Source organism: Taudactylus pleione, unplaced genomic scaffold (genome assembly GCF_031769625.1).
Source record: "Taudactylus pleione unplaced genomic scaffold, aTauple2 ptg000638l, whole genome shotgun sequence".
Classification (NCBI taxonomy): Eukaryota; Metazoa; Chordata; class Amphibia; order Anura; family Myobatrachidae; genus Taudactylus; species Taudactylus pleione.
In genome coordinates, this window is record NW_028285040.1 from 2472468 (window position 1) to 2485131 (window position 12664).

At 42.2% G+C, this 12664-nt stretch overlaps 1 protein-coding gene across 1 annotated transcript in view; it reads left to right on the top strand.

Annotated features, from left to right (window-relative positions):
* POLN (DNA polymerase nu) overlaps positions 1-12664 on the top strand; it is a 208292-nt gene that overhangs the window by 39866 nt on the left and 155762 nt on the right. Inside the window, exons 8-9 of the mRNA XM_088454950.1 lie at positions 2110-2222; positions 5755-5894. Coding sequence (XP_088311076.1) covers positions 2110-2222; positions 5755-5894 — 253 coding nt within the window. The remainder of the gene's footprint in view (positions 1-2109; positions 2223-5754; positions 5895-12664) is intronic.

A 12664-nucleotide genomic window follows, 5' to 3' on the forward strand; every position in this document is an offset into this window, starting at 1 on the left:
AAAACAAAAAAACTTTTTTTTTTTTTTGTCTAAACTTTCTTGTGCTCTGCTGGGGAGCACACATGTCCGACCAGCCTCCGGAGCCTGAGGACGGAGCAGAGCGCCGGAGGGACTCGTCAGGTAAGTCGATTCTGCTATTCGCCACCTCACAGTGGCGAATAGTAACTGCATCAAATTCCGAAAATTGATAATTTTCGGAATTTGATGAATACCATAATTTCCACATCCCCATACTAATGTATGGGGAGTGTGGAAATTAACGCAGGGGAACTTAGCAAGGAGATATCTGTGATATCTCCTGTGCTAAGTGGCTACATGAATACCAAAATAACATTATTTAAGGAAAATGTCCTTAAAAACTTTATTTTAGTGTTGATGAATAGGCCCCTTGTGTGTGTGCGCATTGCTACGATGTATGCGAGTTTTGTGATGAGAGTTTGCTTTTGCAAACTTTCACCTAATTGAATTAACACCATAAGATATGTGAAACTGGGGAATTGCAGAAACATTACTATAATTTCATTAGATTTTTTTGTTTTCTTTAAATTTTAACTCAATGAGCTTTTTTTTTTTACATCTACGTAATTAATAGCACTGGTGTGTGAGCATGGAGCTAATTTTAATAGGCATTGTACAACTCAGTACAGTAACTATCAGAATAAACGCTACACACACCAGGTGCAGTTAATCATTTTCACACAAAGGGGCCTATTCATCAACACTAAAATAACTTTTTTAAGGACATTTTCCTTAAATAACGTTATTTTGGTATTCATGAACAGATTTAACACAGAAGATATCACAGATATCTCCTTGCTAAGTTCCCCTGCGTTAATTTCCACACTCCCCATACATTAGTATTAGTACATTATTATTATTATTATTATTATTATCCTTTATTTATATGGCGCCACAAGGGTTCCGCAGCGCCTGACAAAGTACAGAAACAAATGAGCACACAAGACAACAGCTATTAACAGTACAGACAATGCAGTGCAAGTACATGATTTATATACATTGCTGCATAACACCTAAATAAGCAGCAGGGTGTCAGTAATCAGTTTTAGGTGCCATTGTGAATGAAAGTAAAAGTAAGGCAAGAAGAAGCACGTGAGGAAAGAGGGCCCTGCTCGCGAGAGCTTACATTCTGAGGGGAGGGTCAGACAAACAGGGGTGACACAGATGGGCTAGATAGTGAGGAAGGAGCATAGAGTAGTGGGTTAGGATGAGCGCTGGAAAGCATTGAGGAAGAAATGGGTCTTGATTAGTATGGGGATGTGGAAATTATAGTATTCATCAAATTCCGAAAATTATCAATTTTCGGAATTTGATGCAGTTACTATTCGCCACTGTGAGGTGGCGAATAGCAGAATCCACTTACCTGTATCAGCGTGTGCAGGTCCCCCGACGAGTCCCTCCGGCGCTCTGCTCCGTCCTCAGGCTCCGGAGGCTGGTCTGTCATGTGTGCTCCCCAGCAGAGCACAAGAAAGTTTAGAAAAAGAAAAAAAAAATTTTTTTTTTCTAATCTGTCATGTGGTCTGCTGGGAAACCACATGACAGACCAGCAGGACGGAGCTGGAGGCTGCTGCGCGGACAGGTAAGTCGGGGGGGGGGGTACGAAACTTACCGCACCTGTAGGCAGTGCTGCGCATGCGCTGTTTTTACAGATGTAACAGCGCATGCGCAGCACTGTTTCCAGACGCGATAAGGTAGTGTAGGCAGGGAAAAGTATCTATTTCCCGAAAAGCTGTCATCGCAAAAATGACAGATTTTCGGAATAGATAGTGATGGAGAGGAGGAATGATGAATTCCACCTATAATTAGCTAGAACTCCATGAGAGTTCTAAAGCTAATTATCTCCATTGAATTTTTACGTTTAATGAATAGGCCCCAAAACCTCTTAATCGGAAGTTCCCATCTACAGTATGAACTTAAAGGTCTCTAGGATTCGCCCGGAAATTGTGCAATACTGTATATAAAAAATTAGGCCATTTGCCAGCATGGCAAGTGTCTAACAACATGTAAATGTATATTGAAGAAATTAATAGTATTCTTATGCCTTATAATAGGATTGATATAAAATGTGTGTAAATCTGTTTTATTTAACAGAAAAATACTTCCACTAATATTGCATAGAAAGACTCCAGTGATTTGCTTCAATGCAAAAGAATTTCTTCGAACAATTGTGCACATTTATGGGAAGGTTGTGAACTGGAAAAATGGTAGGATGAGTTTGGAAGACTTATTGTTTGCTCAAATCCACCTATTAAGCACATTCTGTATTTATAGTATGGTACCCTGGGCCCTGTCATATGTGACGGTGGTCAACTTATGGTGCATACACACGATCAGATTTTTCCTTCAGATATGAACGATAATAACGATTTAAAAATCGTTCAGTCGTTCATATCTGAAGGAAAATCGTTCATATCTGACATGCCTGAACGATCAACGATGCGCGTTCCCGTTTGTCAGATAACGATATCTGACATCTGATGGGTTTGCAGTCAGACTTGGACGATTCCATTCATTTTAATGCAGTCAAAAATCGTTCAATCGTTCAAATCGTTCAAAACTTTGGTAAAATCATTCAAATCGTTCAATCGTTCAGTCGTTCATCTGACAAATCTGACAAGTCTGACAAATCTGACCGTGTGTACGCTCCATTAGAGTGAATGCAGGTAATACGCATTGGGCAATCATTTACCCTAGACAACGTTAAAAGGTACTACCGAAAGTATACTAGATTATTGGAACAAATGCACAGTAGATATAGTTAGAAACAAAAACAAAATATTGGGTACAGGGCTGCATGGCACAAGGTATAGTAGCCTGACAGATTATTTTGGTTATCCCTATAATTATCACATATGTCAGTCAGTGAAACAACCATTTTTATGGCAACCTTTATGATGCATAGTAAACTATGGTGATTAGAGGCCATTTTATTAAGCACAAATCTGCCTATTTGTCCACTGAGCTGTTACATAGGTGCATGCTCACATTTAGCCTTTGGGAACAGCTTCGTTAAGATCACTCTGGGCCTGATGCAATATCTCAGGCATAAAATGTGTTCTCTAAAAGAGCCACAATTGTGTGAATGTGCCAAGCTGCAACTATTGTAAGATGTGTGCACGCAGGGCTGCTGACAGCTCTACCAGGCCTCAGTACTGGGAGGGGACGTGGCCAACCTGGGGAGGTGTGGCCAGACCTGCCCCTTACAAAAAAGAAAAAATCCAATAAGTTTTTGTTGCCGCACTTGCAGCATAGGGGGGCACCGGTGTCCGGGGAGCTTGATCGCTCTCCCTGAGCATAACGGAGAGAGAGAGAAGACTGACTGGTGCTGCAGCAACCTCTCTCCTACACTTACGGTCATATTTAAAGGAATTTTGGTTAATTAAATTGCATTAAAACTTAAATAAAAACTAATGCAGCAGGTACAACCTTCTATCCTGTATTGCAAACAGAAATCCAGTTTTTAAAACATGCATACCAAGCCTTAATATATCTATGACTATTGTCATATATTTATTTCCCTCAACCAAATGCAAATAATACGACTTCTTAAGCATCTATGTGTCACTGTGCCTGTTTGTAAATAGTCAGAATTCAGTGTACATGCTCTTACTAATGTCCCTTCAAGCAGTCCACCGTTCTGCCTCGCCAGGTGTAAATGTTTGACCCATGCAAGTTTGTATAGGTACATATGCATGCTCCTAATATTTGTGCATGCGCATTCTATTTATGGGAAAGCAGGTCCAGCTGGAAATGCATATGGTGGATAGTGTAAAGACATCAACATCTCAACTACCTCCTTCATCAATTTAAACCATTTTGCAGAGGACCCGCTAGTACCAGGGCTCGCCTGAAGCCTTGGTGGGGGATGTAGTCCTTATGTAGACACCACAATGATGTTGATATTGAACTTGCAGAATGTTGACCTGTTCACAATGTTGACTTGTGAAATGCCGACATGTGAAATGTTGACAATCTGCAGGGACATGACGGTTAGGGTTAGGCTGTGGCAGCGGAGGGTTACAGTTAGGCTACTAGAGGGGAGGTTAGGCTTAGACACTATGGAGATGGTTAGGGTCAGCGATACTCACCGCTGGACCCAGAAGACACCTCTGAAGCCACTGGACACGCCGTACCAGTTAAGTCACCATAGACACTGCCGCCAAGGAGTGTGGTATACTTTTTCGACATTTATCATGTCGTCACGAGAATGTTGAGAAAATATTTACTGATTTACTACCTTATGCTAATGTATGATTCCATAGGACTATTGCGGGGCATGTGCAAGTGGAAACCCGTTCCAACCATAGATTTTGCGCACACCGCCACAACCATCATCACTAGTATCGGCACTCACACCAGCCCCATGCTCGTTTCAAGAGATCCATCAGAAACGGGCCTCCCTGCCCCGAACGCACGACTTTGAATCGCAGGGATATTTAGCTACACGCCCACAACTCTCCCATAATACTCCCACAAGTAGGATGGCTCGGTGCACAATCATTTACAGGTAGAGGTTTATTATCATACATATATTCTTATCTTATATAAAATATATAATGCACAGCCTTCATTTTTTCTATATTAAAAATTGCTAAGAAAGGGTTAACTATGTGGCTTCATCTGATTAATGGACTCCACCACTTTCTGCCACACTATGATACATATGACAGAACCTCCTTTCCTTGATGGACTTGTGACAACAAAAGTGGAGCAGTAGTTTAGGTTTTAAGGCAGCTGCTATAGTCATATTTGTGTGATATAGGTTTCTGATTCAGAGTTGTACATTGTTAGAATCGCCGCTGCTTCTTTGAACACAGCGGCAAAGCTAACATACTGTATGCTAATGCCGCAGTAGTCGTCTGAGGACAAAAGATGCTCCCTGATGGCATTGCAAAACTGAATGCTGCATCGTAAGACACAGCATCAGATAACCATTGTGACCAACGGCACGGCATTGGCCATCTGAGTGAGCCTTTGGCTACTCTGGCCGCCACAGAGCCATAGCCGAGGCCAGTAAATCTGCGTTGGAAGATACAGTCACTGGACTCGCCAACAGTGGTGGTTCTAAGGGCGGGCAATCAGGGCTATTGCATTCACCCCACTGGCACCCATCCACCACCAATGTAATTATAGTGGTGGCGCCCGCTGCCACCGCTATATTTACAAACTGCTGTTCCCAGTCTCCCAGAATGCTGGTGCTGAGTATGGCTGCGGTATTGCGTTGCATTCTGGGAGTGGCCACGGTAAGAAGGCAAACAGTGCCCCCCTAACAAACAAACTCCCTCTACAAATGGTGCACCACCAACCTTCTGTAGTGTGTGAGGACGCTTTGCCGCTCTGTAGTTAGTATTCTCTTTATGCCTTTTTTTTTGCAGCCATTGCCATGCCCTACCGATCACAGGGCACAGGGCACCAAAGGAAGCTTTCGCCCTGAGCTCCACAAAGTCTTGAACCGGCCCTGCTTGGCATTCCCAGAAAATGGGGGCGAAAATCATTAAGATTAACAAGCTACTTCAGATTAACTTCTTGCATAGTACTGTGCCTCATACATTAGAGTGGTTGCTGTTATTGGTAAATTTTGGACTGACAGTACACCAAGTATCCAAGTGCCGTCCCCTAGCAAGTGGCACTCCTAGGCACATGCCTCATGGGAAATTCACCACTGCTAAGACCTCATGCATTTAAGTAGTTTAAATTATAATAAATTGTTTTATTATTTAATTTTTAAATTTTCAGTTTCACAGTGTGTTATATTAGACCCAAGAATAGCAGCATGGCTTTTAAACCCAGCTGATTGTAACCCATCATTTGAAGATTTAGTGAAGATACATTGTGAAAGGGTGGAGAAGACTACAGACAATTCTCCACGCACTCAAGTAAGTATAGCAAGTAGCTTTGTTATATTTATATGTGTATATGTACAACTCTAGACCTGTTCATAAAATGCTCATACTCAACATTGCCATAAAATAGAAATACTAATGAACAGCACAATATAAATAATACAGATGTTAAGACTGAAAGACTTCTGATTAAGGTAGTGTATCCAATGTTATATATCCTAAACTATTATATGAATGGGAGATAAAATCGACAAAAGTTGAGAATTACACCACAGAGAAAACTTACATACTAAAAAATGTTTGAAAAGGAAATATACAGTGCATCCGAAAAGTATTCACAGTGCTTCACTTTTTCCACATTTTGTTATGTTACAGCCTTATTCAAAAATGGAATAAATTCATTTTTGTCCTCAAAATTCTATACACAATACCCCATAATGACAACGTGTAAAAAGTTTTTTTGAGATTTTTGCAAATTTAATTAAAAAAAAACAACTAAGAAATCACATGTACATAAGTATTCACAGCCAGGGTACCGATGGTGTCGGCAGAGCAGGGGTGCCAGTGGTGTCCTCAGTGCAGGTTTGCTGACTGTGTCGGCAGTGCAGGGGTGTCAGCGGTGTCGGCAGCATGGGGGAGCCAGTGGTGTCAGCAGCGGGGCTGCCGGCGGTGTCAGCAGTGGGGGTGCTGACAGCTGGTGTGTCGGTAGCAGGTGTGTTGGCAGCGGGGGGTGCCGGCCGCAGGTGTGTCGGCAACGGGAACCAGCGCCATCTTCTTGTAGTTCTTTTTTCCCTGCATTCAATGAGTTTAACGCTGATTGGCTGAGAGCCGTGACAGACTGCTCTGTCAATAAAACAGCGCTTTGCCCATTGAAAGCAAAGGGATTTTTAAAATGGACGCTCGAGGCAAAACCTTGAGATCCGACAGAGGATCGCGAGGTTTTGCCTCGATTAGGGATCCGGGGCAGGAGGAGATATCCGAGGGGCGCCTCAGTTCGCCCCAGATCCCCGAAGTTCGGGCAGGTCCGGTTCTCAGGGAACCGGACCCGCTCATCTCTATACAAAACTATCCATTAACATAAATTACAAGGGAACACTGATGAAAAACAATAAGAAGCTAAAACTATGTTAAAAAATAAATTTAAATTCATTATCTCAACAACAAGATGCCACCACTTGGAAGAATGAATACCAGAAATCAAAAAAGCTCTCACCATAGGTAGTCAAAAAGAGCTGCCTGGTTGTCCAAGTTAAAGCACATTGAATAGAAACATGTAAACCCACATCATAACACAGCAAACGTGATAGTAGGAATACTCATATTAAACTATCAGATCTAGTATATAGATAAATGAAGCCAAAAGTTAAAATACACCCTATGAACCACCAGGGATATGGCCAGTCAACTTACAACATCTTGCCCAGCTGATGTGTTATGTCACAGGGCAGCCCTATTAACTAGAAAAATAACATTAGAGCAGTAGGATTTAATTAAGTCAGCCAATTGGAGGTAACAATCACTTCACAAATTTTCCTCAGCATAATCCTGGACACCTCTATAATACAAAATCTCCACCAAGAATCCAAGCATGCATATAATAATCAGCATGTTTAGGTGACTATCTTAAAGGACAACTGAACCCAAAAATGTAAATGTTTAGTGCATAGGGGCCTATTCATCATAACTAAAGATTCCCAGGAGGTAATTAGGTTTTGAACTCGCATGGAGTTCTACCTAATTACCGGACGAATTCATCATTCCTCCTCCCTATAACTATCTATTCCGAAAAGCTGTCATTTTTGCGATGACAGCTTTTCAGGAAATAGATAGTTATCCCTCTCTACTCTACCTTACCGCAGCTGTAATCAGTGCTGCGCATGTGCTGTTACATCTGTAAAATCAGCGCATGCACAGCACTGCCTACAGATGCGGTAAGTTTGTGTCCCCCCCTCCGCTCACCTGCCCCCCTCCCGCTCACCTCCCTCCCGTCCAGCACTTACCTGCCCGCGCAACAGCCTCTGGCTCCGTCTGCTATGCTGTCATGTGGTCTCCCAGCAGCACACAGTAGTGTTTAGAGAAAAAATTGTGTTCTGCTGGGGAGACCACATGACAGCATAGCAGACGGAGCCAGAGGAGAGACCAGAGCACCGGAGGGAGACGCCGGGGGACCTGCCCACGCTGACACAGGTAAGTGTTACCTGCTATTCGCCACCTCACAGTGGCGAATAGTAACTCCATCAAATTCCGAAAATACATAATTTTTGGAATTTGATGAATACCATAATTTCCATATCCCCATACTAATGTATGGGGAGTGGGGAAATTACGCAGGGGGACTTAGCAAGGAGATATCAGTGTTATCTCCTGTGCTAAGTATCTTCATGAATACTAAAATAACGTTATTTAAGGAAAATGTCATTAAAAACGTTATTTTATTGTTGATGAATAGGCCACATAGTCTTTGCGACATGTAAAATCTTTTGAGGAAAGTAGGGATGACTTCGCACAGAAAATAATTGTACTATAGCATCTGTATTAAACCAACATTGAATATCATTCAGAATAAATGTAATTGGTTACTCAGTTGGCGGTGCTCCCTAGAGCCAAAACATATTGTATACAAACAGGAGAGAAAGAGGGCTCTTTTTCCTGGGGCACTCTTATATAAGTATACGATAAAATATAACTTTTATTATTATCATTAAAAATTGTATCACTAGAAAGTATTTCGGATGATAGGTACACGTTTCCTAGGACTATCAAAAAGCACATATAATGCACATAGACATTGACAAAACACACACAAAACATACATAAGAAAAATTTGGCGAAAATATTGTGTACCAATAAATAGAGAACAATAGTTCTCATGCAGGGTTTACCTCACATGAAACAAGTATCAATACATTGATACTCTGAACTAACAATATAAAGTATTGAGGTCCTTGTGTGTTTGTCTGCGAAGTGTGCATGCAGGTAAACACAAAATGTGTATCAAGGGTATAAATAGTTATCTAATGGTGGCCAATAGGTTGTCATCTGAGATCACAGACATATACCTATATCATTCAATTGGCAAAACAGTCCGAGTGTATGACCTCGGAAGGATATGGTAACATGCACCACTATTTCCGCGTGTCTAGTAGAGGCCAAATTTTGATGTAGATATAACCAGAATTTTTGCCAGGTAGTAGCTTGGTCACCCACAGCACCACAAAGTATGTGTAAATCAAACTTACAAAGAAAATTAAGATGACACCATATAGATGTACGCAATATATCTGTGGTGACTGCTACCAAAAACCAGGGAATTGCATCCCTTCTCATTAGATCCAAAATGGACTGTTTGTTAAGGTATAGAGATTGCTTTGTCCCAGAACACCGTTTTAACAGTGCTATATGGCCATAATCACTAAGCTACCATATTCATTAGTACAGTGTGATAGTTTTAAACAGCCAACAAATATGCCAATCATCTGATAAATCATCTAGGGTCACAGACACCTGTAATTACCAAGAATTGCCATTTCTTGTTACAACCAAAGTTATTGCTGTGTTGTCATATTTATCTATACAGAATAATGGCACACAACATAGTGAAACGTTATACAAGCAAAATAAGAACCCCCACAAAGATGATACTTTTACCCTTATAATACAAGCATTGAGGGAGAGGTGGTCGGCATGTGCACCCGCCTGACCAGGTCCATCTGTCATCACTGCTGCGCCGCTCGAGACGCGCGTTTCGTCTCTGGGGTTTGCTCACCCACGCACAAGGACCTCAATACTTTATATTGTTAGATCAGAGTATCAATGTATGGATACTCGTTTCATGTGAGGTAAACCCTGCATGAGAACTATTGTTCTCTATTTATTGGTAAACAATATTTTCGCCTAATTTTTCTTATATATGTTTTGTGTGTGTTTTGTCAATGTCTATGTGAATTATATGTGCTTTTTGATGGTCCTAGGAAACGTGTACCTATCATCCGAAATACTTTCTAGTGACATGTAAAATCTGTCAACGAGCATTCTATTTCTCTCTGATTTACTAGAGTGATAAAATAGTGAAGCAAATATACTAATAGTGTTCACTCTAGCTCCGGCGCGAAGCAGGGCGCCGGAGCTAGAGAGGGCACGTTCGTGCGCGCGCCTCGACCGAGAAGGGTCGTGGTCATCGAAAAGGGGGCGTGCCTATAAGACGTGTCCCCTTTTCGTCACTCTTGGGGGCGTGCCCGGCACTTACGGACACGCCGGGCAGCCCCCAAGCCCTGCAGACAGGGAGAATAGATGCCGGGCGCATGCGTCCGGCGTCTATTTTCTGGCGGTGACTGGGTCACCGCACATTTCTTCACCCGCGGGACACTGCGACCCGTGGGTAAAGACGGCTCCCGCAGGCTGTTAGGGCAGGGCGCTTTTTGCCCTCCTTCTGGAGGGCAGGGCACTTTTTGCCTTCCAGAAGGAGGGCAGGGCGCCGCGCCCCGCTAAAACAGCCTAGCGGAAACACTATACTAATGCCCATTTAGTATTAACATCATTATACTCTTGCTCCAATATCACGAGAGGCATGATATTCATATTATTAAAGACTTGTAATAAATATTGCATGCAGATTTATAGGGGTATTCAATATGGGTGCGATAACATTGTTTATTGCGTTAATATCACTGGTTTTAGTTTTACACCGTATTCAATTTCAAAGACTTATCGCAGTTTTGAAAAGTCTTTGATAAAAAACGGTGATAACTTTTCACCATTGAATAGGTGTCAAAAAAAGTGCAGAATTGGGGTTTAGGGATGCAGGCTTACAAAAAAAGCCTGCACCCCTGAGATTGACATTTAAAAAAGAACTGTGTCAAAAAAAGTTTAAAAAAAAAATAGGGACACCCCAAAAAAATAATAAAAAAATTGGGGTGCAAAAAAAAAAATGGGAAAAAATTGTTAAACAATAGGGAAATAGGTTCAGGGCTATTCTGCAAGTATGCGGCAGGTGTTTCCTAGAATAGAATAATAGCGGCAGGTGCACAAATGCAGAATTTTTAAAAACTGACTTTAGGGACTTAAAAATATGCTAGTACCCATTTTCATGTACCCCAAATTTGATGGGACCACTTAAAAAAAACGAAAAAAATAACCTAAGTGCTCTTCTGCATCACTTCTTCAATGTCGGAAAAAAAACACCTGCTGCGGCTATTTAAATCCCCGACTTTCAATTAAAGGCTAAAACGGGGGTACCCATAGTGTTCCCCATGTTTTTACAACTTTAGGGGGGTCTTACAATTATTTTAAGCAAAAATTCGTAACTTTACGCAAATCCAACTTTGGAGTTTCCCATTTTCGTTAATTTTATTTTGAATACGGGGATAAGCGGGAGCGCGCACCATACCTTTACGCAGAGAAGAACTCCGATATGAAACGTTAACTTCGCCAGGGAAGTTAACCTTTCATATTGAATACCCCTCTTAGTTTGATTTAAAGTATTTTGTAATCTCATTAACAAGCTGAACAATGATAATAAGGTAACTGAGAGGCCTATTCATCATCAGGGGCCGTAGGGCAACCGATGATGAAGTATTCACCTCGCCGCGAGGGATACTTAACACCGGAACAATTCATCATTGCTTAGGTGCGAGGACAGATGCTTTTCAGAGAAGTAGCTGCGTTACTAACCTGTCCCCACAGCCGGCTTCTGCGCATGTGTGGCCTAAGGACACGCATGTGCAAAGCTGCCGGGGAGTCAGTGAGGAGGCGGTGGAGCATTCCTGAAACTCCTTCCCATAGGAAGGAGCAGGGCTACGAGAACAAGCGCCATATGAAGATGGCGTTTGTTCTCGCATGCAAACTTCGAAAACTTTCAGCTTTTGGAGTTTGCTGAATATCAGGTGGTCCTATTCAGACCCCTGATGATGAATGGCCCGGTAACTTAATTATAAGGAAACTAACGTTTCCACATGGTTACCGGGCCATTTAACGTATGATGAACAGGCCCCAGAGAGAGTACAAAACACATGGTCATTCAATTTGTATATGCTTTGTTACTGGGCGTTTATATGTTATGCCAATTTATTGTGTGAGAATATCTCATTCTGCCATCTAATTTACAGTATATGTCTGTGTAGCTCAGCATGTGGGTTATTTGTTCACCCTAATGCCTATTTATGTGTGTGTGTCCCACTGTGTCAAGAAAAGAGGTAGGGATATGTGAGCCTCATACTCCATCTAGTCATAGTATTAACTATACCATATGATGCTACACTTCATCAAGCTAGCTGCAGCTGACAAAAAAAATGACCTGTATGTGTGTATGTTTTGATTGTGAGCCCAAATGGGATCAGGACAATTGTGAATTATTCAATATTTTCTATGTGGTGCTGCTGCTGCATAAATTATGCTAAAAAAAAAAATGACAGAAAACACATGGTTGCACCTTAATCTTGTTTTTTGTTAAATAAATTTTCAGCAAAAGAGGCACACATTTAATGTGTTCAATTAGGTACAGGTTGAGTCTCCCATATCCGAAATACTCGGGACCAGGAGCATTTCGGTTTTCAGAATACCTGAGGCCGGGATCCGATGGGTGCTGTGGGAGTGTCACGGGAGGCCCAGCGGGAGTCGCGGATGGGGGGTCCGGCGGTGCCGCAGCGGATCCGGCCTGTGCCGCAGGTGTAACAGGAGCCTGGACGTATTGTGCATGGGGTCTGGCAGGTGTCAGAGGGATTTCCGGCAGGTGCTGTGCAAAGGGGTCCGGCGTTTGCTGCGGATGTAACAGGAGGCTGCAGGGGATCCAGCGGTTGTCACTGGGA